The 23,240-nt window shown below is 38.5% G+C and overlaps 1 protein-coding gene across 3 annotated transcripts in view; it reads left to right on the forward strand.

Moving 5' to 3' along the window:
- Positions 1-3,530: 3,530 nt before the first annotated feature.
- Positions 3,531-23,240, forward strand: part of GPATCH8 (G-patch domain containing 8) — a 95,342-nt gene continuing 75,632 nt past the window's right edge. For 2 of the 3 annotated variants that reach the window (XM_055575703.1, XM_055575701.1), the window contains exon 1: positions 3,712-3,776. Coding sequence is in view for 1 of the 3 variants with exons in the window: in XM_055575700.1 (XP_055431675.1) it covers positions 3,732-3,776 (45 nt within the window). In the remaining 2 variants the exon portion in view is untranslated. Of the gene's footprint in view, positions 3,777-23,240 lie in introns of all 3 variants that reach the window. The other variant, XM_055575700.1, reaches the window with a different exon arrangement.

Genomic DNA, 23,240 nt, shown 5'->3' on the forward strand with positions numbered 1-23,240 from the left:
TATTTTTCTGGGCTAAAATCACTACAGATGGTGACTGCAGCCATGATATTAAAAGATGCTTACTCTTTGGAAGGAAAGTTATGACCAACCTAAATAGCATATTCAAAAGCAGAGACATTACTTTGCCAACAAAGGTTCGTCTAGTCAAGGCTATGGTTTTCCCTGTGGTCACGTATGGATGTGAGAGTTGGACTGTGAAGAAGGCTGAGCACCGAAGAATTGATGCTTTTGAACTGTGGTGTTGGAGAAGACTCTTGAGAGTCCCTTGGACTGCAAGGAGATCCAACCAGTCCATTCTGAAGGAGATCAGCCCTGGGATTTCTTTGGAAGGAATGATGCTAAAGCTGAAACTCCAGTACTTTGGCCACCTCATGCAAAGAGTTGACTCATTGGAAAAGACTCTGATGCTGGGAGGGATTGGGGGCAAGAGGAGAAAGGGATGACAGAGGATGAGATGGCTGGATGGCATCACTGACTCAATGGACATGAGTCTGAGTGAACTCCGGCAGTTGGTGATGGACAGGGACGCCTGGTGTGCTGCAATTCATGGGGTTGCAAAGCGTCAGACACGACTGAGCAACTGATCTGATCTGATCTGAACAGTGAGCCCTAAGGGAATTCAGGTTGTAACAGAATGTCCATGGCTGCAGCCATGCCCAAGGGTTCACCCTCAGGAAACTCAGGATGAGAAAGCACAGGATACCGGCACCAGAGAGCTGAGGTGCATTATCACTGAGCCCAGACTCTTGCATCTTCCCATACATAGAAAAGTGCTAAATTCTTTAACTTGAGGTATCTGGTTTTCTTTAATTAATAGTAATCTTTTGATGTCCTGACTACCTGGTCTTTACTGCAAAAACTTCTATAGATTCTGGCTCCTCCCTTCCCCCCCTCTTCAGAGAAGTTCCTTAGAGTGACCTGAGAGTCCTATCTCCCAGGCTTGAAGTCCTCAGAATATCTGCTGAATAAAACATGCTGTGCTTAGTTGCTCAGTTGTGTCCGACTGTTTGTGACCATAGACCATAGACCATGGACTGTAGCCTGGAGGCTCCTCTGTCCATCGGGATTCTCCAGGCAAGAATACTGGAGTGGGTTGCCATGCCCTCCTCCAGGGGATCTTCCCAACCCAGGGATTGAACCCACATCTCCCGCATTGCAGGCAGATTCTTTACCCTCTGAGCCACCAGGGAAGCCAGAATAAAGCATTAACTCTTAACTTTTAGGTTGTGTTTTTTTTGTTGTTGTTGTTCCAGCCTACAGATGGTATAGTCTCTCACTGGGAGAAGCCCAACTCTGTGATCAGAATGTTGCCATCTACCAAAACTTCCCATTTTCAGCATATCTCCCTCTTTTGCTATCACATGAAGCCTCACTGGTTCAGTCTTTTCAGAGACGAGCTCTCCAGTTGTTACCTGGGTGGGAAAGGGATTTACAGTCTAACTGCTCCCTGAACTGCTTTGTAACCAGTCCTCTTGTTTTTAACCCCATTTACACCCTCACCTTCAGTGGTACCTGGCAATTCCAGTTCTTGAGCTTCTCTGCTACACCTTAGCCTCAATCAATTTGTTTCCTGGCTTCTCTACTCCAAGACTTTGTTTCTCCATTCTGCTAAAGCCATTTACATTTATCTATGCTCTCCAGCTTCCAAATGTTGTTGACATCACATCACTTATTTGCTATTGTCCCTTCTTCAGATCTGTTTGTTCATGGGAGCTTATGCCCTTCTCATCCTTTTAAGTGTCATTTCAGTGGGGTTGGCAGAGGGAGAAGAGGTAAATGTGTCTTGTGACTGCATGGAATTCAATCTACCCTATTTACCCTCAAGTCTCTTTCTTTATAATGTTTCAATTCTGTGTGTTCTGCCTCTCCTTAAATAGGGAGCTCTTTTCACTGCTTAGCATTGTATTCTGCTTGGACTGGGGGTAACGTGAGGCAGAGTTTAATAACAAGGGAATAGAAGATACACACGTTCTCAAAACATTTCATTTGACTCTCTCAGGGTAGGGTAAGAGCCATTTTTCCAACGTGTGATTTCTGTCAACTACTCTTTTCAAGGTGGCACTAGTGGTAAAGACCCCACCTGCCAATGCAAGAGAAGTTAGAGATGCAGGGGTTCTGTCCCTGGGTTGGGAAGATCCCCTGCAGGAGGGTACTGGCAACCCACTCCTGTATTCTTGCCTGGAGAATCTCATGGGCATAGTAGCTTGGCAGGCTACAGTCCATAGGGTTGCACAGAGATGGACAAAACTAAAGCGACTTAGCACATCACACTCTTCTTTTAAAAGTCCTGCCACCTCTCCTGTTTTATGTATTTTGGCTAAGGGGGCTGGAGGGCTATGTGTGGTGCTCAGGAAGTTCAAAGGATGGAAAAATCTGATTCATAAACCATACAAAGTCAGTGCTGGGCAGGGGCAGTAGAGATTACCAAATTCGATTTCCTTATTTTTTAAATAAATTTATTCAATTGGAGGCTAATTACTTCACAATATTGTAGTGGTTTTGCCATACATTGCCATGAATCACCCACTCCAGTACTCTTGCCTGGAAAATCCCATGGACGGGGGAGCCTGGTAGGCTGCAGTCCATGGGGTCGCTAAGTGTCACTTTCACTTTTCACTTTCCTGCATTGGAGAAGGAAATGGCAACCCACTCCCGTGTTCTTGCCTGGAGAATCCCAGGGACGGGAGAGCCTGGTGGGCCGCTGTCTATGGGGTCGCACAGAGTTGGACACGACTGACATGACCTAGCAGCAGCAGCAGCCATGAATCAGCCACGGGTGTACATGTGTTCCCCATCCTAACCACCCTCCCACCTCCCTCCCTGTCCCATCCCTCTGGGTCATCCCAGTGCACCAGCCCCGAGCACCCTAATTTCCTTATTTTTAAAAAGGAAACTTAAGTCCAGAGAGCTGTAGTTTATTTGGATCAACTGTCATCTCTTGAGAAATACTCTCAAGTGATCGCTTGAAAATGCCATGTTATTAGCAGTCTTTGGCTCTTTGGGTCTAAAGGTTCTCTCGGTCCCAAAGCAGCATGCCCTTTGCTGCTTCTTGGATCAAAGGTCGTTTCGGAGGTCGTTGCTCTCTCTCATCACCCTGTTTGTTTGGTTTTTTTACCCTAGCACTCGTTAACTTTTAAAATTATGTAATTATTTATCTCATTTTCCCCACTGGAATATAGGCCTTGTGAGAGAAGGGATATTTCCTGTCTCGTTCGACGATTAATCTTCAAGGTAAACAAGGATTCTAAACTAAGAAGTCTGGCTCCAAAATCTGCGCTTTCGGCCAATACATTATGCTGTTATTTGGTGAAGAAAGCAGAAGGTGGGCTTCTGTGTATTCAGGCAAACAAGCGGACAAAAAGAGAACCCACTAACAGAAACGAGCTGAAGAAAAACATCCGGATCCAGGCGCTCAGCGCCCCCTCGTGACCTTTCTCTCCGGAAGCGCTTGCGGCCCTCTAGCGCGAGTACGCACGCGCGGCGCCGGGGTCGCTTTGGGTCGCGCGCGAAACCGAGACGCCAGGGAAGGTTCCGCCTCCAGGACGGAAAGGCGCCTGCGCCATCGGGGCAGTGGTCGGGATACGCATTCTCGCTTCCTCCCTCCCTCGCCTGCGCGCGCGGGTGGGCGTGGGAGGAGGCGGGGAACACAGAAGGAGAGCGAGGGGGCGGGTGTCGCGGGAGGGAAGGAGCGAACCGGAGAGCGTCGTCCTGAGAGGAGTGAAGGCGGCAAAATGGCGGACCGCTTCTCCCGCTTCAACGAGGACCGAGACTTTCAGGTAAACACGGGCGTCGCCGAGGTCCGGGGAAGGCGCTGGCCGAACCAGAGCCTCCACATCCCCCACTCCCAGTTTTCTTTAGCTCGGGGCTCTGCTGTGGCTTCCGAACCTGCTCCCTTTTCTCCCGCCTCCGATTCCTCTAGGGGCCTCCGGGTTTGAGGCGAGGCCGCATCTTCTCTCACTCTGTATCTTAGGTCTTTAACTCGGGCCGCTGGGTTTGCGGCCTCGTCCTGTTTGGTCTGCGGGTTTGGGAGCCCCAGCCTGGCTGCTGGGTGGGGTGGCTGTGCTGCCCTCGGGTGTGCCCAGCGTGTGCGGGCGCTGGGTTGGCTCCCAGGAGAAAGCGGGGGTGGGGTGGGGTGGGAGGTTTTGGGGCGAGTGTTGCTGAGACTGGGGCTCCTAAACCCCTGGATTTTGCTCGCACGGCTCTTCATGGGATCCTTCTCCCTCCTTGCTCACTGTAACAAATCACTTTCATTGTCTATTTTTCCATTTCCTCACCCGGAAAAAGGGGGCTTTAGTTATCAGACACCTCCATGGTTAGTCAAACATTGAGATTTCCCAGAGCGTAAATGTTGCTGTTGTCATTACGTTGTTAAATGGGCTTGCAAAACAGTAAGTTACAGGAGGATGGTCGATGTAAGCTTAGCCCCAAATGCTACCTTAAGAGATTTGTAGAAAGCTTCTTGATAATGGACTTTACATCCGGGTGGTGACTGCTACCAACAGCTTGATTTTTCTTTTCTTCAGTTGCAAACGTTGTATGGAAAAATGTCCTTGCCGTGGCCAGCATGATTGAGGAAAATATTAAGACCAAATTAGAACAACACGTCCTTCGACTGTTTCGAGTACCTTCCTGTTGAGCATTGTTAACGCAGAAATCTCAGCGACTAAAAGGGATTTAGTAGAGATGGGCTATTTCTAGGGTAAAAGACGTCATTAGTCTCAAACAAACCCCTGCATTACTGCCGCAGACCCTGGCAACAGCAGTTTGGTTCAAGGGGTGAACGTCCGAACTCAAGTTATTATCCCGCTGCAGCTCTTTCTCCAAGTTACATGGGAATACTCTAGGTAGGTTTAGGAAGGTAGTTTGAAGGGTTTGAATTCCGCCGGATGTTTGGGTTGGTAACTAAACAGGTAAAGCAGTGAAGGCAACAATGTAACAATCTAGCAGCTAGAACGCTGAAGAGAAGTTTTGCAACAGTGGAAGACCTAAGGCTGCTGAAAAATCTTGTGATCATGTGCCTGCTGAATAGCTGCAGCACAATACAGGATCTCAAGGTGTTTAAGGCTGGAATGCAGGTCCTGGGAAGTTTAAAGCAGTTCTTATTAGCTATTTGATCCTTGGGAAAGGTGAGGTTTTTTGTTTGTTTTTTAGGGAGCACCATAAAATAAGAGTAGGCTGCAAGATGTGGGGGTTTTATTGGTAGTTTTTAAGGAGACATGTTGATAATTAAAATCTTCTAGTGCTTTTCAGAGAGAATTTGAAGGTCACTTAAAATTGAAAATAGATAATACGGCCAAATAAGTTTTGTGGGAAAATGTTAATTAACCACAGGATTTCAGCAGTGTTGAACAGGCAGGATTTTTAGGACCTTAAAAGATTTGAAAACTGGAGAACAGAAAATGAATGCAGTCACCTGAATAAATTGAGGAAAGCTTCTTTTTCAAGTTAAATGACTTTCTCTTCTCATGCTTTAGTTGTGTATATACGATATGCTTTTGGTTGCTTGGTAGGCCTTTGAAGATAACTACATATGTTTTACCTACTGCTTCTATATTGGTATAGCCAATTTCTGCTGTATTGTGTCAGCCAGGTAAATGTTGGTTTTTAAGATTCAGATGTCCCAGCATTAGGGGTAAATAGGATATTAGTAATGAAAACCTATTAGACAATTACAGGATGTTAGAACTTCTGTAAATTATTGTGCTAACATTTTTTTTAATCATTCATTTTAAAATATTTTAAGTACTATTTTTTCTGAGTGTTTCAATAAAGGGGAAAATGTAGGTGAATTTTTATTAATGATGTCATTTGATTTATTTATTTATTTTTTATGTCATTTGATTTAAAGTTATTGGAGAGAAAATGCCCTAGAAAGCTCCTGCATATAGCTTATCTGAAACATTGTTCAAGGTCAGGTTATTCAAAATTAACTTGGCCTTTTAAGGCTTTAAGTGATAAATGAGGTGAAGCTACTGAGTACACTTGAAAACAAATCCAAAGTAGGTTTCCAGATACAGTACATGATCCTGTTTCTTTAAACAGATCTTCTAGCAGTGGAAATTTTTCTGTGCACCTTCTCTGGTAAGTTCAAGATGACTATCATTTTCTTTGCCTTTAATTTGGCAAGGGAATTTAGAATTGTAGAATTTCACTCTTTACCAGTTTACCATTAGGTGCAAATTTTGGCGAGTTTAAGGGTTGTCTCTTGAATTTAGTATGGAGTCAGAGGAGGCTTCACTATTAGATTTTTTTTTTTTTCACTATTAGATTTTGTGAACACTTAAAGTTTCAAAGGTGTTTTATATAATATAGAGAGGAGCCTAATTGGCATATTACTTGAAGCACTTAATGAATATAAAGAGTAATCATTATTATCAGGGATATGTTTGAAAGCATTTGATAACTTCATTTTAATAATAAACAGGTACTGTTCTGTGGATTTTACATATGTTGTCTCTTAATCTTCCAATAACTCTATGAGGTGCATAGTGTTACTCTTACTGTCAAATGAGGCAGCTCAGGTACAGATAGTTAAATAACTTGGCCAAGTATCCGCAGCTGGTAATGGCAGAACCAGGATTTAGACTCCTGCTTTTGACTTTGAACCTGTGCTCATGACCAATAACTTTACTGGCAATTGTATATTTTCTATAACTGTAACTGAGTCATCAAATATGGAGGATAAACTTATAGGTCACAAAGAATAAATGAGCTTTCAGAGAGGTGATACAATTACAGTTTCTACTCTGTTGCATTTTGTCCAGATCTGTTTCTTGTTGGTCTCCCAAGGGCTTCTAGGAAGGCTTCTGACAGTGATGTTACCCTTTGTCATAGAGGATATATTGTTAACTCTTGTCTTAGTTCTGACATTATTTAAAAATACCCCCTTTAAGTGGTGTTTTATCTTTGGAAATCTTTGTGGTTTGGGCTGATGTATTTATTTTCTAAATGTTTTAAGAGTTTTAACTACTTTTTTAAGAATCTGACCTCAATTTCTGAATGAGACATGACTTCTGCCTACATTTACCAGATTAAGGCATATTTGTTCACAGATTGAAACGTTACAGAAACTAGTGGAAAATAGCATGGTATAATTTACAAATGTAGATATATTTTCAACACTTTGAATTCCAAGTTCACTAAATAAAGTATTTTTTGTACTGTGATGTACAGCAATGAGGTATATATACACACTGCTTAGCATTTAGTGGTTGCGCAGCTATTAATGATGATGCAGCTGAATGTTAGTGAGGAAATGCTCCTCAGCTTGTGTGCTTGCAGAGGACTGGTGATTTCAAGTAGCTTCTCATTTCCTCTTGTTCTGAATGCATTCTGCTTGAGATTTCTAATGAAAAGGAGCTACAGTAATAGATCAGTAGGTGATAAAGTAATGAAAAAAACAACTATCTTAAAGGTCATAATAAAAGTGTAGAAATTACCCAAGAACTTTCTGTAACGTATATAGTAATCATAGTGGTACACAGCAATAAGCTATATTACTTTTATGTAGTATGTTTTTTGTGTTTCATATGTGACACCAAGATGTGACCTTCAGATAATTCTTAAGTGAGACCATTGTCAGGAGGTTTACAGTTTTAAAATATTTAGGTCATAGAAGTATATTAATATATTTTCTATGTGGGACTGTGTAATACAGTTGGCATTCTAATGCAGACATGCCAGAGATCACCCATGGGCAAATGTTCTAACCTCTGTTTCCTATCATCTGAAAGATACCACTGCTGTGAAAATCATTGTCAACTTTGCTTAGGATATTGAAACTTACGCAAAATCATTACTGTTTCAATTCCCGTACACATGATGATAGGTGGAAAGGCCTGGAATCAAGGCTGTACAAACTTCAATATACTCACCATGCATTGGTATGGTTATTAGCAAATGCACCATTACTGGTTAGTATATTCTCAAGGGATTAAGAGTGACCAAAGTAAGGGCAACATAAAGGAAGTCTCCCTGGTTGTGATTTCAAGGGTACAGGGTATATATTTAAGGCAAAAGGCATTTAAAAACATGAGACATATTAAGAAATAACATCAGAGAGAAAGACATTTATTACAACCTTCCTTGAAGGGAGGATGGGGTTGGCAAGAACTGTGATCATAGGGCTTCATTTGATGGCAGCCTTACTTATTTCATTTTAAAGTAGGTATGGAAGACCAAGAAGAAAAATATCTAGATAAATATATCATTAGGCTGAGTGCCAATAAAGTTATGGAAAAATAAATGTTCTGTTGTAGTCCTTCCGTTTATTTTGTATGTGTCACAAACTTCTCATTAAAGTACTGCGAGAGATATTTTTATTACATTTTCTCAGGTCTATTTATAAGTTAAATAACCAGAACTAACATTTGTGACTTAAAAAAATTTTAAAAGCATATATAACTGGTTACCTCGATTGTGCTGCTTCATCTCTGGGATAATTTCCATATCAATTCAATCTATTTGGATAACATGATAAAATGAATAAAGGACGGTTTGTTTTCTTGATGTGGTCAAGATTACCATTTTCGGAAAAAAAGCAAAAGTTCATGAAATCTTGAACCCCTCCATGTAGAGGTTTCGTCTTTGCTCTTGTGACTTAATAAGTTTCTAATGTTTTATTAATGAAAATGAATTCCAGCTTGAGGTAGACATCCAGTTCTTGAATTCTGTTAAAATTCCTTCCTTGAAACTACTTGATACTTATATGTCTGGCATTCTCTCTTCATATTAACATTGCCATTTAGTATTAAGTGAAAGCTGACTCATGGCAGTTACCAAAGGCATTACAAATGACCACCACAAATACTGAAAGAAGGCATTGATTTGATATTGCAGTGAATCATTGATTTGATATTGCAGTGAATACCAGAAGATGTTGTAATGATTTTCCAGTTATAAAAAGTGAATTGTCCATTTAACTGTGGAAGTCTAACCAAATGTGCTTAATACATGTTGTATTAATCAGTGCAAAAAATTAAATATGCCCAAGCTGAATATACTGTATTGTTATGCCTATACAAAATGATTTCTTTGAGATTTAACATACACTTAGTATTTTATATCTAATTTAGGAATGTTTGGGAGAAAAAAATATAGCTAAAGTTACTTTGGCATTGTACACAAGTTAATAGCACATAATGTTTTAGTATGTGCTATAGTGAGTAAAAAATTAACATTTGGGCCCCAAACAGAGTTTCCTGTTATTTGCCTGAATTCTTCTTTTTACCAACAATGTTAGAGTAAGGTAAATCTTGTATTTTGTGTCACTCAAGTGGCCAGAAAGTTACCTTTGTAATATTACATTTACTCTTCTCTCATGAGTTTCCAATTATTTTTGTGATCCTTGCTAAAGTAAATATGTTGATTTCAAGGGGGGATTTCAGTTTATGTCTCTGTTTATTAAAACTGGAATAGAAAATAGCTCTCCAGGTTTAAAGTTGTTATAGAGAAAAGTGATTGATCATGTTCTGTATCTGACATTTTAAATAATGAATGTTGGAAAAGTCAGTATTCATATCTCATGATTCATTTAATATTATTTTTCCAGAGTTGATGAGAGAGAGGGGCTTAATTTTTCACCCTTTATAGGCAGTACTGATAAAATCAATAAATTAATTTGATACTTTAGGTCTTGACTATAGAAGAAACTAAAGTTGATGCTTGTGGTTGCTGTAGTGTCAATAACTTATCTTGTTCCTATGAGTAAAATTATGGAGTATAAAAGGGACAAAAGTAGTTGAAAATCTAATTAATACTACTTTAGGGATTCATCTGCGCAAGAGATACAAAAAGGTATATTTACTTCAGAAATATTTTTTAGAATATAAGTTAATTTTTTGATAAGTTGTTAAAACAATATTTGAAGTGTTTGTTTTAGGAATAGTATATATGATTATGTCTTTGGGGGAGTTGATTAAGAAGTGGTGTTTTTCAGGGAGCTATTGTTATAGCTGGAGAGATACCAAAAGTAAAAACAGTATGTATTATACACAAGACTAACATGATTATCAGATAAATAGTATTACAGTAAATAAATGCAAAACCCTAAGGGAGAAAGAGAACCCTTAAAGTGGGATGATTAAGTGTGCCTTTATGAAACATTTAAACTGAGTCTTGAAAGATGGGTTTGCATCCTTGCAAAGGAAAAGATTGGGAGGCATTCAGCTGGAGAAAATAGCCAGGGTAAAAATGTAGAGGTAAAACTAGCAGAGTTGGTTGTGGGGTGTTTTTTTTTTTTTTTTAAGGACAATGAATAAACCATTGGGAACGGGAAAAGGAAAAGCTAGGGCTACAAAAGTTTTAATGCTGTAAGCAGGCATGCACTAGCTATTTAAGGTGTTAAGCAGAGGAAAAGACGTAGGAAGACTGATTTAGATAGAGTTGTGTTAGATGTGCTACACATACTGTTAAAGCTGTGATGACCGGTCTCCATTAACCGGAATTAATGTGAATGGGGGCAAGGGAGTAGAGTAGAAGGTGTATACAAGGGAATGATTACAGTAGTGGGCTATGTGATTTTAAGCTTGACAGAGAGACAAGTGAGGACTTCGAGGGTTAAGGGTAGAGAAAGTTGGATCATTGGGTCGTAGGTTCTGATGAGGTTGAAGGATTCTTGGAGTGGAGGTTCTAGAGGAGTTGGAAAGACAGAAGGTTGTGGCTGGAGAGCACAGTGTTTGAAATAGAGATAATGGAGGAGTTGAAATTGTAATGACCATGAGAGTGAAATGGCTACAGTAGAATGGACGTCAGGATCATTTTAGGAAAGGAAGTTTGGAAACTGAGGCACCAGGATGTTGTAAACTCTTCTAACCTGGATATTAGAATGGTAATATTGTGTAGTTGCATACTGTCATGACAGTTTAATAAGTGCCCTTGTATACAGTCTTGTCTAATTCTCCCAGTAACTCAACAAGGTAAATAGAGTAGGTAGTAAGTCTATTATAGATGAGGAAACTTGTCTAGTACAGACCTGAGTTTTGAACTTTAATCTTCTCATTTCTTTTATAGCATTCTTTATGCTGTGACTTATAGCCCCTTTGAGGTGATGAGTGTTGGTATGGTCTACATTATACAAAGCATTGTTTCTCTTTAATACTTCACAGCATTTTCTACCAGTTAACTAACTGGTTGGAAATAGTTGGTATGCTTATCATTAATGCCCCCCCCCCCCCCCCCGGAGTATCTTACCTTTATAAGCTTAATTGGTCGTTTATGACTTCTTGCCTGCCTTTTTGCTGTTATATAGGTTTACCAAAAATTCCATTCCATTTCCCAGTCATTTATTGAGTTCCTGTTTGTTGGCACAGCATCATAAAATATAAAAAAGGATAAGAAAAGGTTTTTAAAAATCAGTCTATTTTTTTTCATTTATTCCAGTAGAAGAGTAGATGGCAGAGAAGAGTGGTACTTCTACTGGATACTGTCAAAATAAGGTGTCAAAATGTATCCATGACCATTATAGCATCAGAAGTTGACTGCTGTGGAATCTAGTGATGAAACTATCAGCTACTGTTTGTTGAATAGTATTAAATGACAGGCTTTGTGCCAAGGCATTTTGGAGATATTTATCTAAGTAACCATCCAAGCGAGGTGGTAGTATCCTTCACTTTACAGAAGAGAAAACAGAAATTGAGGCCACACAGTAAACTCAGATTTGAACCTTGTTCTCTCCTAAAATATGACTTTTCCTGTCGTTCCTGATCGTTTCAAGAATAAAATCCAAATGCACTAATTTGGCTTTTGAGACTGTTAAGCATCTGGTGCCATTGTAACAGATGTGTTTCTTTTCTTGCCCTGTCATTGTCTTGCCATCCTGTAGTTTCTGTTTTTATCTGGACCTGCTAGGCTTTTTTGTTGTTTTGTTTTTGCATGTCCTCCTACCTGTCTGAAATTCTTACCACTCATTCTTCAAGACTCAATTTGTTGTGTCTCTGACATCTTCCCTAGGCAGTTAGTTGCTTATTTTCTTTGGTCATATTTCAGTAACAGCACTTTTATTAGTAATAGTAGCAGCTAACAGTACAGAGTGCTCTCTGTTGGGCACTATGTTATGCTTATTATCTCGTACAATCTCCCAGTTAGGTGGATTCTATTTTTATCTCCGTTTTACAAATGAAAAACTTACCCACTTCACACAGCTAGTGAGTCGAAGAGATAGCTTTCAAGTAGTTTGGACTAGTCTCAGCCTTTAACCACTGTATTGTTTTTATCTCTCCTAGTGTATACTTTATGATACTTATTATTTTATTATATTATAATGCTTATAATTACCTCATCTCCCTGGATGTAGAACTCCTTGAATGCAGATTCTTTCTTGTTCATTTTTCTAGAATTGGTTCAGGGTCTGGCACCTACAAGTTGCTCAGATATTTGAATTAATGGTTAAGTAGAGGCACATACAGAGAAGGCAATGGCACCCCACTCCAGTACTCTTTTGCCTGGAAAATTCCATGGACAGAGGAGCCTGGTGGGCTGCAGTCCATGGGGTCACTAAGAGTCTGGCACAACTGAGCAACTTCACTCTCACTTTTCACTTTCACTTTTCACTTTCATGCATTGGAGAAAGAAATGGCAACCCACTCCAGTGTTCTTGCCTGGAGAATCCCAGGGACGGGAGAGCCTGGTGGGCTGTTGTCTATGGGGTCGCACAGAGTTGGACACGACTGAAGTGACTTAGCAGCAGAGGCACATATGTAGGAAGGAAAGACTATGTAGAGTCTGAGGATTATGTCCAACTTGGGGGATCAACTTCTGCTGTGTTGTGGATTATCTAAGTTGAACTGTTAGTTCTGTGATATCCTATAAAGCCAACTGAACGATATTTCAGGAATGGAGGTTGTCTTATGGAGAGTTGTAATCTCACTTTATATTGTATATATTAATGATAGCAATCTTAGTTGTGAGTTTTCTTTTGTGTGACATATTGTATATACACATTGTTATTCTGTGGAATAGTGCAGAATTTTTGTCACATGTCTAAATAGACATTTATCGTACCAGCGAGTGGTGAAAGAAATAATAAGCATTGATGTGGATCCCATAGGACTTCTTAACTACTGTCTCCATATCTTTTTGAACACCTCAGAAATTGTTTGCTGATTTTGCCTGCATTTCTGAAAAAGGTGTATTTCTCCTGTGGGGTTTTTAAAAGATACTAATTTTTCAGTGTAGTGAGTTTTTGGAAACCAGTCCTTTCTTGGTCTGAAGTCCAATTATCCAGAAAATTTGATATGTCAAACAGATGTACATGTATTTTTAGACAAGGGTGTGATATGCTCATACCCTTGACTCAGTGTAGTGTGTTTTCAAATTCTTAGATACTTACTGAGATTGCTTAGCCAATTATCTCTCCTACCAAATTACATAGAATTAAATTTAGTAAGTGGATTTATATTTCTGGGTTACTGACTGGCCTCAACAATGTCTTAAAATAATAATTTATTACTTTTTTTTAACTCTTTAAATCTCAAAGCCTGTGCAGTAATACAGTAGTGTCATCATCTGGACTTGATAGCTGGGGAAACAGGCCTAAGCCCAGCGAGTGGTTTGGTAATCTGCCTAAGGTTATAGATGGCTCAGCGGGTAAAGAATCTGCCTGCAGTGCAGGAGACAGAAGAGACACAAGTTCAATCCCTGGGTTGGGAAGATCCCCTGGAGGAGGAAAATGGCAACTCTGTCCAGTATATTCTTGCCTGAAAAAGCCCATGAATAGAGGAGCCAGGCGGGCTACAGCCCAGGGTCCCAACTGAGTGAGTAAGTGCGCATGTGGGCAAAAACACACATACACCCATAATTGGACAAAACTGAGTGAGTAAGCACACGTGCACGCACACACACACACACACACACCCTAGCAGACACACACACACACACACACCCCCCTAGCAGACACACACACACCCCTAGCAGACACACACCCCCACCCCCACCCCCACCCCCAGCAGACTGCTTTGATTTCTGGTGTCTGACTTCAGAAATCTTTGGCTTTACAGTAATGTACTGAAAGTCATTGGAAATCAGACTGTATGATGATGAAAACAATAGTGAAGAACTTGGGTTTTTGAGGAATTGACCACAGTGGTGTTTCTAAATTTAAATATATTTTTATTATACTAGTAAAATGATATCAGTAATCCCCCAGGATGTTCATTTCTTTATTTTTATGGCCAAGCCATGTAGCTTGTGGGATCTTAGTTCCCCGACCAGTGATTGAACCTGGGCCCTCAGCAGTGGAAGCTCAGAGTCCTGACCACTGGATCAGTAAGGGATTCCCCAAATGTCCATTACTTTTTGGATATGTTTTTCATCCTGAGATGTTTTCTTTCTGATTTGAGACCATACTAGAATTAGTTTATTTGGCAGGGGTAAGGGAGAGGGAGACAGAGATGAATTCTCATTATTTGTTGTCAGAGGAGAACAAGTTTTGTTCATAGGTGAAATATGAAGCTGTTCTGTATGGCTTTATACACTAAACAAAACCATTTTTAATCCATGGCAGGTGAAATCAGCATCATTATATGTTTTGAATTTAGAAACTCCAAATTATAAACAAATATATTATTTGAGTTGTGATGTAGGGTTACGATTAATATATCTACTTTGTGACTTTAGACAGTCTCTAAGGGGATAATGGTAAATACAGTAGAAAAAATAAATTTTGATTGCAGAGATTTGGAGCCGAGACAGGAACATGTATAACAGGTAGCTTAATAGCTAGAGACAGGGGCTAAGATGGGTTTGCATGAGTGGTACAATAAAGCTGACAAAGATAAAACTTTAAACTTGGCTCATACCTAGTCTAGATAGGAAAGCCAGACAGGATTTAAATTTTCGGTCTGTATAATCCTCCTGTTAATAATGGATTTGATTCAAATTGGAAACTTTGGATCTGCCAACTTTTACTATGAGTAATACTTTTCATCAAAAAAATTTTTTTTAGAAATGGTATGGAATTTTAATAACTATAAGAAGATGGAAGAGGCTCACCTCTTCGAGGTCTTAAATACTTTGTTTTGCTATTTGAAATTATGGGTTGTTGGTTGTGATCCTTAAAGAATGGTTCCACACTTTTCTTTATTTCTCATTTTCTGTATTAATTACCATATAGTTAATTACTGGAAAAGCTGTGGGATCATGTAGATTTCAAAATCAGCACTGGTTAGCAAATAACAAGATTCATTTATATGGATAAATTTAGGGCAACCTTAGTCTCTATTTATATTGAAATGATCACTGCAGCTAAATTTGTAATAGAAAATTTCCACATTTGTCCTGTGCTTGGGAGCAGAATCCTTGACCTGTAAGGAACTAAAGCTACCGTGTACTTCAGTAATATGCAGGTCGGTCAGGTTCTATTCATTTGTAGTTAAGACCTACCCCAAGTTGATCCTTTTTTGAAAGAAGAGGCAGTTAAAAGAAAGTCAGCTGGCAGTATGTATATGTGGGTGTGCATTTAAAAATCTTAGACACATTATGTGTATGTCTAATCTTTTTGAACTTATATTTCTGATCAGCATAAATGAAAAGCTATATTTCACTCTAAAAGCAGGTAATATTTGAAAAGGAAGAATTGATTTGGACAATGAAATAACTGTTCAAAACAGTGATCATTGAAATCAAATTTTAAGAATGCCTTAATAATCACAGGATCTGTGAATTTTCACCAGGATGACTGTTTATACCTCTTGTCCAGGGGTAATTAGGATTAGCACACCCTCTTCCTCTGTCTATGCCCTGGTTTGTATGATACAGTCATCCTAGCTCTAATGGGATTTCAGAGATCTAAATGTGGTTTTGGAAACAGGGTAAAGCAGAAAAAATTACTTCTCTTCAAATCCCTGTTGAGGCCAGCAGATAATCAGATGCCTTGCTGATTATTTTTGGAAAGAACAATCTTACTAAATTTATCAGAATGACTTGGAAAAAACTTTTGTGGGGGAGAAAGCCAAGAAATATTATCATCATCATCACTGCTACTGCTACTATAGTTTGTGCCCTGGGAGTTTGAAATCACTTCTTATATTCCATCCTTCATTTTGCTTTTCTAGTACAACATTCAGAAGAGACAGAAGGATTCAGAGTGAAAAGTTAAATCACTTCTTCTCAAAGACAACCACTGTTTAATTATACGTGGATTCTTTCAGAGTTACTTAATATATACAAGCAGTTTCTATTCTACCTTTCCAAAAGTACAGTTTTTAGCTCTTTGATTTTTTTCTCATAATATGCTTTCAATAATAATAATAACTGAAAGGTTTTTGCTTTTTGTTTTTATTTTTAACTAATTTTAGACTTACAGAGTAGTCCCCAAAATAGTGTAGAGGGTTTTGGTATACTACTCACTCAAGTTCTTCTGCTACAATATTTGTATAATAGCCATAACATAATTATCAAGACTAAGAAATTATCATTGGTAAGATAATATTAACTAAATCATAGACCTTATTTGAATTTTACCAGTTTTTCCACTGATGTCCTTTTTCTGTTCCAGGATCCCATCCAGGTTTCCACATTGTTTACATTTAGCTGTTTCTTGGTTGTCTTCTCTCATTTGTAATACATCTTCAGTCTTTCCATGTATTCTATGATAACTAAATTTTAAAAAATTTATTGGAGAAGAGAGTTCCAGAAAAACATCTATTTCTGCTTTATTGACTATGCCAAAGCCTTTGACTATGTGCATCACAGTAAACTGTGGAAAATTCTGAAAGAGATGGGAATACCAGACCACCTGACCTACCTCTTGAGAAACCTGTATGCAGGTCAGGAAGCAACAGTTAGAACTGGACGTGGAACAACAGACTGGTTCCAAATAGGAAAAGGAGTATGTCAAGGCTGTATATTGTTACCCTGTTTATTTAACTTATATGCAGAGTATATCATGAGAAACGCTAAGCTGGAAGAAGCACAAGCTGGAATCAAGATTGCCAGGAAAAATATCAATAACCTCAGATATGCAGATGACACCACCCTTATGGCAGAAAATGAAGAGGAACTAAAAAGCCTCTTGATGAAAGTGAAAGTGGAGAGTGAAAATGTTGGCTTAAAGCTCAACATTCAGAAAACGAAGATCATGGCATCTGGTCCCATGACTTCATGGGAAATAGATGGGGAAACAGTGGAAACAGGGTCAGACTTTTATTTTGGGGGGCTCCAAAATCACTGCAGATGGTGACTGTGGCCATGAAATTAAAAGATGCTTACTCCTTGGAAGGAAAGTTACGACCAACCTAGATAGCATATTCAAAAGCAGAGACATTACTTTGCCAACAAAGGTCCGTCTAGTCAAGGCTATGGTTTTCCCTGTGGTCATGTATGGATGTGAGAGTTGGACTGTGAAGAAGGCTGAGCGCTGAAGAATTGATGCCTTTGAACTATGGTGTTGGAGAAGACTCTTGAGAGTCTCTTGGACCGCAAGGAGATCCAACCAGTCCATTCTGAAGATCAGCCCTGGGATTTCTTTGGAAGGAATGATGCTAAAGCTGAAACTCCAGTACTTTGGCCACCTCATGCAAAGAGTTGACTCATTGGAAAAGGATCTGATGCTGGGAGGGATTGGGGGCAGGAGGAGAAGGGGATGACAGAGGATGAAATGGCTGGATGGCGTCACTGACTCAATGGACATGAGTCGGAGTGAACTCCGGCAGTTGGTGATGGACAGGGAGGCCTGGTGTGCTGCGATTCATGGGGTCACAAAGAGTCGGACACGACTGAGCAACTGAAGTGAACTGATAGTTGATTTACAGTGTTGCTGGTTTCAAATGTACAGTAAAGTGAGCCAGTTATATATCTATATATCTATATCTATATATATATATCTCCACCGTTTTTTTTTTTTTAAGATTCTTTTCCCATATAGGCCATTACAAAGTATTGAATAGAGTTCCCTATGCTGTATATCCATCCATCTGTACAGCAGGTTATTATCTGTTTTACATATCGCTAACTAAGTTTTGACTATTCTGCTTTCTATAGAGAATATTATTTCAGAATTATGGAGGCAAGGTTATTGTTTTTTTAATCTTTGGGTTTTGTATAGTAGAATACAGTGGTAGGAATATGGGACTAAGAATCAGAAGCCTTTGTGAATTTGTGACAATCTCTGTATCAGTTCATATATCAGTTCTCTTGTTTGTAAAATAGAAATGATTAAAAAAAAAATCCCCTAAATTCAACTGTTTCCCAGATCCTGTATTGAGTATATCATGAGCTTAGTGGGTAAGGTTTCTAAAGGATTTTATAAAGCTAAAGAAAGCTATACATGTCTGTGTCTGTGGAATGGTATTGATCCTTCCCAAAACTTATAAAAATAAACCTTTTATTTTAGAACAGTTTTAGATTTACAGAAAGTTTGCTAAGGTAGCACAGAGTTTTTTTATACACCACACCTCTCATATACTCTGTGCCTGTTTCCCCCTTATTAACATCTTTCATTAGTACGGGACATTTATTTCTGTATTAATGTCTCTAATCACCATGACCATCATGATGAATTTTGCCTTATGCCTTGACTCCTGCCATTTTCCATGAGATTAATACTATTATTCTTTTCCCTTGCATTTTCCTGATATGCCTTTACTGATCCATTTGCTGTAAACCTTTTGTAATTTCCCATGTGTCAGATGTTACCAGCTTCTAATTGGACATTGCCTTGGTACCCAATCTAAGTTTCTGTCAACAGTATAGTTTCACCCATTTGCGTGGAAAAATGTTAAGTTAATAAAGCAATTAAAAAGCAAAAATCAGGGAAAAAACCTCCACTAAAACAGAGCAAGTAATACAAATGTAAAAGTAGATATTGTTAAAAGTTCAGGCTACATTGTAATAGGAAAAAGTGAAAGAAAGTGCTACTTTATTTCATTTCTTTGAGATAATCATTGTTATCAATTTTACAATTTTGTAGTCAAGTTTTAAAATGAACATACTATTTTGAAGAAATGCCTTGGAAATTTTGACTATGGGTTTACTCAGATTATTAACTTTTTTGTTGTTTACTTTTTAAAAAATACATAGATTTTATTTTTTAAGTCAGTTTTAAATTAGGCTCAACATTCAGTTTCCATATATCCATTCCCTCCTTCACATCAGCTGTAATCAACAATTCCCACCAGAGTGGTACATTTGTTACAAGAGGTGAACCAGCATTGACACCTAATTATCACCCAAGGTCCTAGTATATCTTAGGGTTCACTGTTGATGTAGTTCTGTAGTGTTGATGTATGTAGTATAATGACATGTATCCACCATTACAGTATCATATAGAGTAGTTTCACTGTCCTAAAAATCTGTGTTCCATCTGTTTATCCCTTTTTTCCCTTTAAGCCCCTGACAGCCACACACTGTATGTGTGTGTACCCGTAACTGTTTCCATTGTATTGCTTCTTCCAGAGTGTTACTTACTTGGAGTCAAAATATGTTATCTTTTCAGATTGGCATCTCTCACTTAGTAATATGTTTTCAGGACTCCTCTGTGTCTTTCTCTGACTTGATAGCTCATCTTTTTAGTGGTGAAAAATACTTTGTTGCATAGATGTATCATGGTCAGTTAATCTGTTCATCTCTTCAACATCTTGGTTGTTTCCAAATTCTAGCAGTTGTGAATAAAAACTACGGTAACTGTCATGTACAGGGTTTTGTTTGATGTAAATTTTAAACTCATCTGGATAAATACCAAGGAATGCAATTGCTGGATGGTATGGTAAGAGTATGTTTAGTATTGTAAGAAACTGCCAAACTGTCTTTTGTATTTTGTTTTCCCACCAGCAGTGAGTGAGAATTCCTGTTGCTCCCACATCCTTGCTAGCATTTGATGTTGTCAGTATCTTGGATGTTAGCCATTCTCATATGTAGTGGCATTTCATTTTAACTTGCAGTTCTCTAATGAAATAAGTTGTTGAGCATCTTTCCATATAGTATTTGTTACATGTATATTTTCTTTGGTGAAGTGTCAGTTTAGATCTTTTGCCCATTTTTTAGTTGTTTTTTTCTTATTGTTTGAGTTCTTTGTATATTTTAGATAACAGCTCTTTGTCCGATGTGCTTTTTTGCAATATTTTCTCCTGATTTGTGGCTTGTCCTCTTATCCTCTTGACAGTGACTTTCACAGAGCAGACGTTTTACATTTTATTAAAGTCCTTAGCAGTTATTTTTTTTTATGCATCATGCCTTTTGTGTGCTGTGCTGTGCTAAGTCACTTCCTTCGTGTCTGACTCTTTGTGACCCTGTGGACCATAGCGTGCCAGGCTCCTCTGTCTATGGGATTGATTCTCCAGGAATACTGGAGTGGGTTGCCATTTCCTCCTCCAGAGACTCTTCCCGACCCAGGGATCAAACCCGCGTCTCCTGCATTGGCAGGCGGGCTCCTTACCACTAGTGCCACCTGGGAAGTCCTGTGCCTTTTGGTATTGTATCTGAAAAGTCAACAGCAAGCCCAGGGTCACGTAGCTTATTTATTGCTTGCTTTTACTTGATTTTCATGTCATTATGTTTATTTCGGTGTAGATGAAAAATGTTCTATGCTTCACCACTAGGGATTATTAGCTTTTTGGTTAACATTTTACTTTTGATAGTAATTAGGTTTTTGTAGTGGCAAATTTTAAATGTCAGGGGTTTTTTTCCCTTGTAGGATACTTTTAATTCACTTTAAATCTGCAAATTCATAGAATTTTAGGCCAAGAAATGACATGAGTGTCTAGTTCAAGTTCATTTTGCAGATGAGTACAGAATGGATGAAAACTATAACATGATTTGTATGAGGCCAAATACAAGATAGTAATAAAAACAGGACACTAATTGTTTGGTTTATTATGGCAAATCAGATACTCAAAATATTGAAAAGTGATCTCTCTCAATTCCCTAAGTTAGTTATGATAATTTGTAGGATATTTCTTTTCAGGCTGTTTAAATTCAAGTTCTATCATTAAAGTCAGCAGATACTTAAAAAACTAAACTTTAGATGTTGGTTAGTTTTGTTTTTTTTCCCCAGAAATACTTACCAGCTCCTGTCATATTTACATAACATTGCTTGTTTTATTTTTGTCCACATAGTCTCACACAACCTTTCTGAGTTTTCCCCTTCCATTTAACTTCAAATTAACATACTTCCACATAGTTTTAAAACTTTTAAATGACTCCCTAATTGTTGCATTAATAAAATAGAATTAAACTCTTCCCTTCTTGGACATAGGTCTCTACTTTTTAAAACGAAAGAGAAATGCTACAGTATCATCTGCATTTTAAATATGTAATAGCTGTGGAAAATGTGATACTCTTCTCTCAGTGTTCCCCCCTAGTACCTTTTACTTCTGGGGAAAAACTCCCAAAGTAACACAGCATAATACATAACTGTATTTTTGAATCAACACCATTTAAAATTTCTGGGGAAATATTTTAAAATTTATTTTAAAGTGATACTGATTCAAAAATACATACAGCTTTCATTTTAAATATTCAGAGATAAAATACAAAGTGATTGTGATTTCTATTAGGATATTTGAGTTTTGGGTAGTTAAGTATAAAATTCAAAAGAAAAAAACATGTGCAGTTAAAAATGGCCTCTGTCTCATCTCTTGTCTCTTAAACAGGTTTCTGAGTTAACTTCTAGAATCAAGCAGTTTTTAGGGGGCTGAAAAAACCACTAGTTGGTGTTTTCCTCTAGTTTTGCTTTTTTCAGAATGCTATATAAATAGAATTGGGTAGCTTCTTCAGCATGACCTCTTTTACTTAGCATAATGTGTTTGAAATTCATACAGATGTTGCTTATATGAGTAGTTTGTTCCTTTTATTGCTGAATATTTGTCCATGTATGGGTGTACTATAGTTTTTACATTCCTTTCCCAGTTGAGGGACATTTGAGTAATTTCCAAACATTCACAGGCAGGTTTTGTGTGAACATAGGTTTTTCGTTTTACTTGTGTGAATACCTAGTGACAATATTGATGGGTTATTTGGATAAATGTGTGTATAAGTGTATAAGAAACTGCCAAACTATTTTCTTAAGTGGCTGTACCATTTTACATTCCTGCCAGCCAACTTTTGCCTACTTTAGAGCTAGGTTTTCTTAATATTGTGTTTTGTGACTTCTTTATATATTCTGGATACAAATCTTTTAAGGTTTGTGAATATTTTCTCTCAATTCAATTTTTCAATTTTTTCTTTCATAAGTTGTGCTTTTGGGATTGTATCTTAAATCCTTGTCTCACTCAAGGTCTGCTATTAGGTCTGTGATACATTTTCTGAGTTATATTTTTATTATGGTGTGCAGTGTAGATTGAGACTTTTTTACATATGAGTACCTAGTTCTAGCACCATATATGGAAAATACTTATTTCTCTAATTGTTTTTGAACCTTTGTTGAAGATCAATTAATCAATTGTCCTAAGTTAAATAAAGGTTTAGCTGCTTTAAAAAATAGTAGCCAATTATTGTTGGTAGTTTGAAATTATTCTTTTATAATTAAATTATATCAAGCTATAGAGTAAAAGAACTGACGCGAACATGAGTTTGAGTGAATTCTGGGAGTTGGTGATGGACAGGGAGGCCTGGCGTGCTGCAGTCTATGGGGTTACGAAGAGTCGGACACAGATGAGCGACTGAACTGACTGACTGATAGAGTAAAAGAGAATAATGAAATTTGGCCAGACATTGGTGTCCTGTGGGCTTGCCTTGTGGCTAAACTGGTAAAGAATCTGCCTGCAATGTGGGAGACCTGGGTTCAATCCCTGGGTTGGGAAGATCACCTGGAGAAGGGAAAGGCTACCCACTCCAGTATTCTGGCCTGGAGAATTCCATGGACTGTATAGTCCATCGGGTTGCAAAGAGTCTGACATGACTGAGTGACTATCACTTTCACTTTGGTGTCCTATACTGTGAGATTTGGGTTAATCTAATTTATCCGAGTATTTATTATTTAGGAATTTAGATGTACTTTGCAGTTAACAACTTTTAAGTAACTGTTAAACTTAAAACATAAATTTATTTATTTTTGGCTGTGCTGGGTCTTTGTTGCTGCACAAGGTTTTCTCTAGTTGCTGTGTGTGGGCTTTAGTAGTTGTAGCAGTGGGCTCAGTGGTTGTGTTTCCTAGGCTTAGTTGCTCTGCAGCATGTGAGATCTTCCCAGATGAGGGATCAGACCCATGTCTTCTGCATTGGCAGGTGGATTCTTTACCACTGAACCACCAGGGAAACCCCAACTATTAAACTTTTAAATGCTAGAATAGAAGTTAAATGCCAAGAGGCAG

Source organism: Bubalus kerabau, chromosome 4 (assembly GCF_029407905.1).
Source record: "Bubalus kerabau isolate K-KA32 ecotype Philippines breed swamp buffalo chromosome 4, PCC_UOA_SB_1v2, whole genome shotgun sequence".
In the NCBI taxonomy this organism is placed as follows: Eukaryota; Metazoa; Chordata; class Mammalia; order Artiodactyla; family Bovidae; genus Bubalus; species Bubalus kerabau.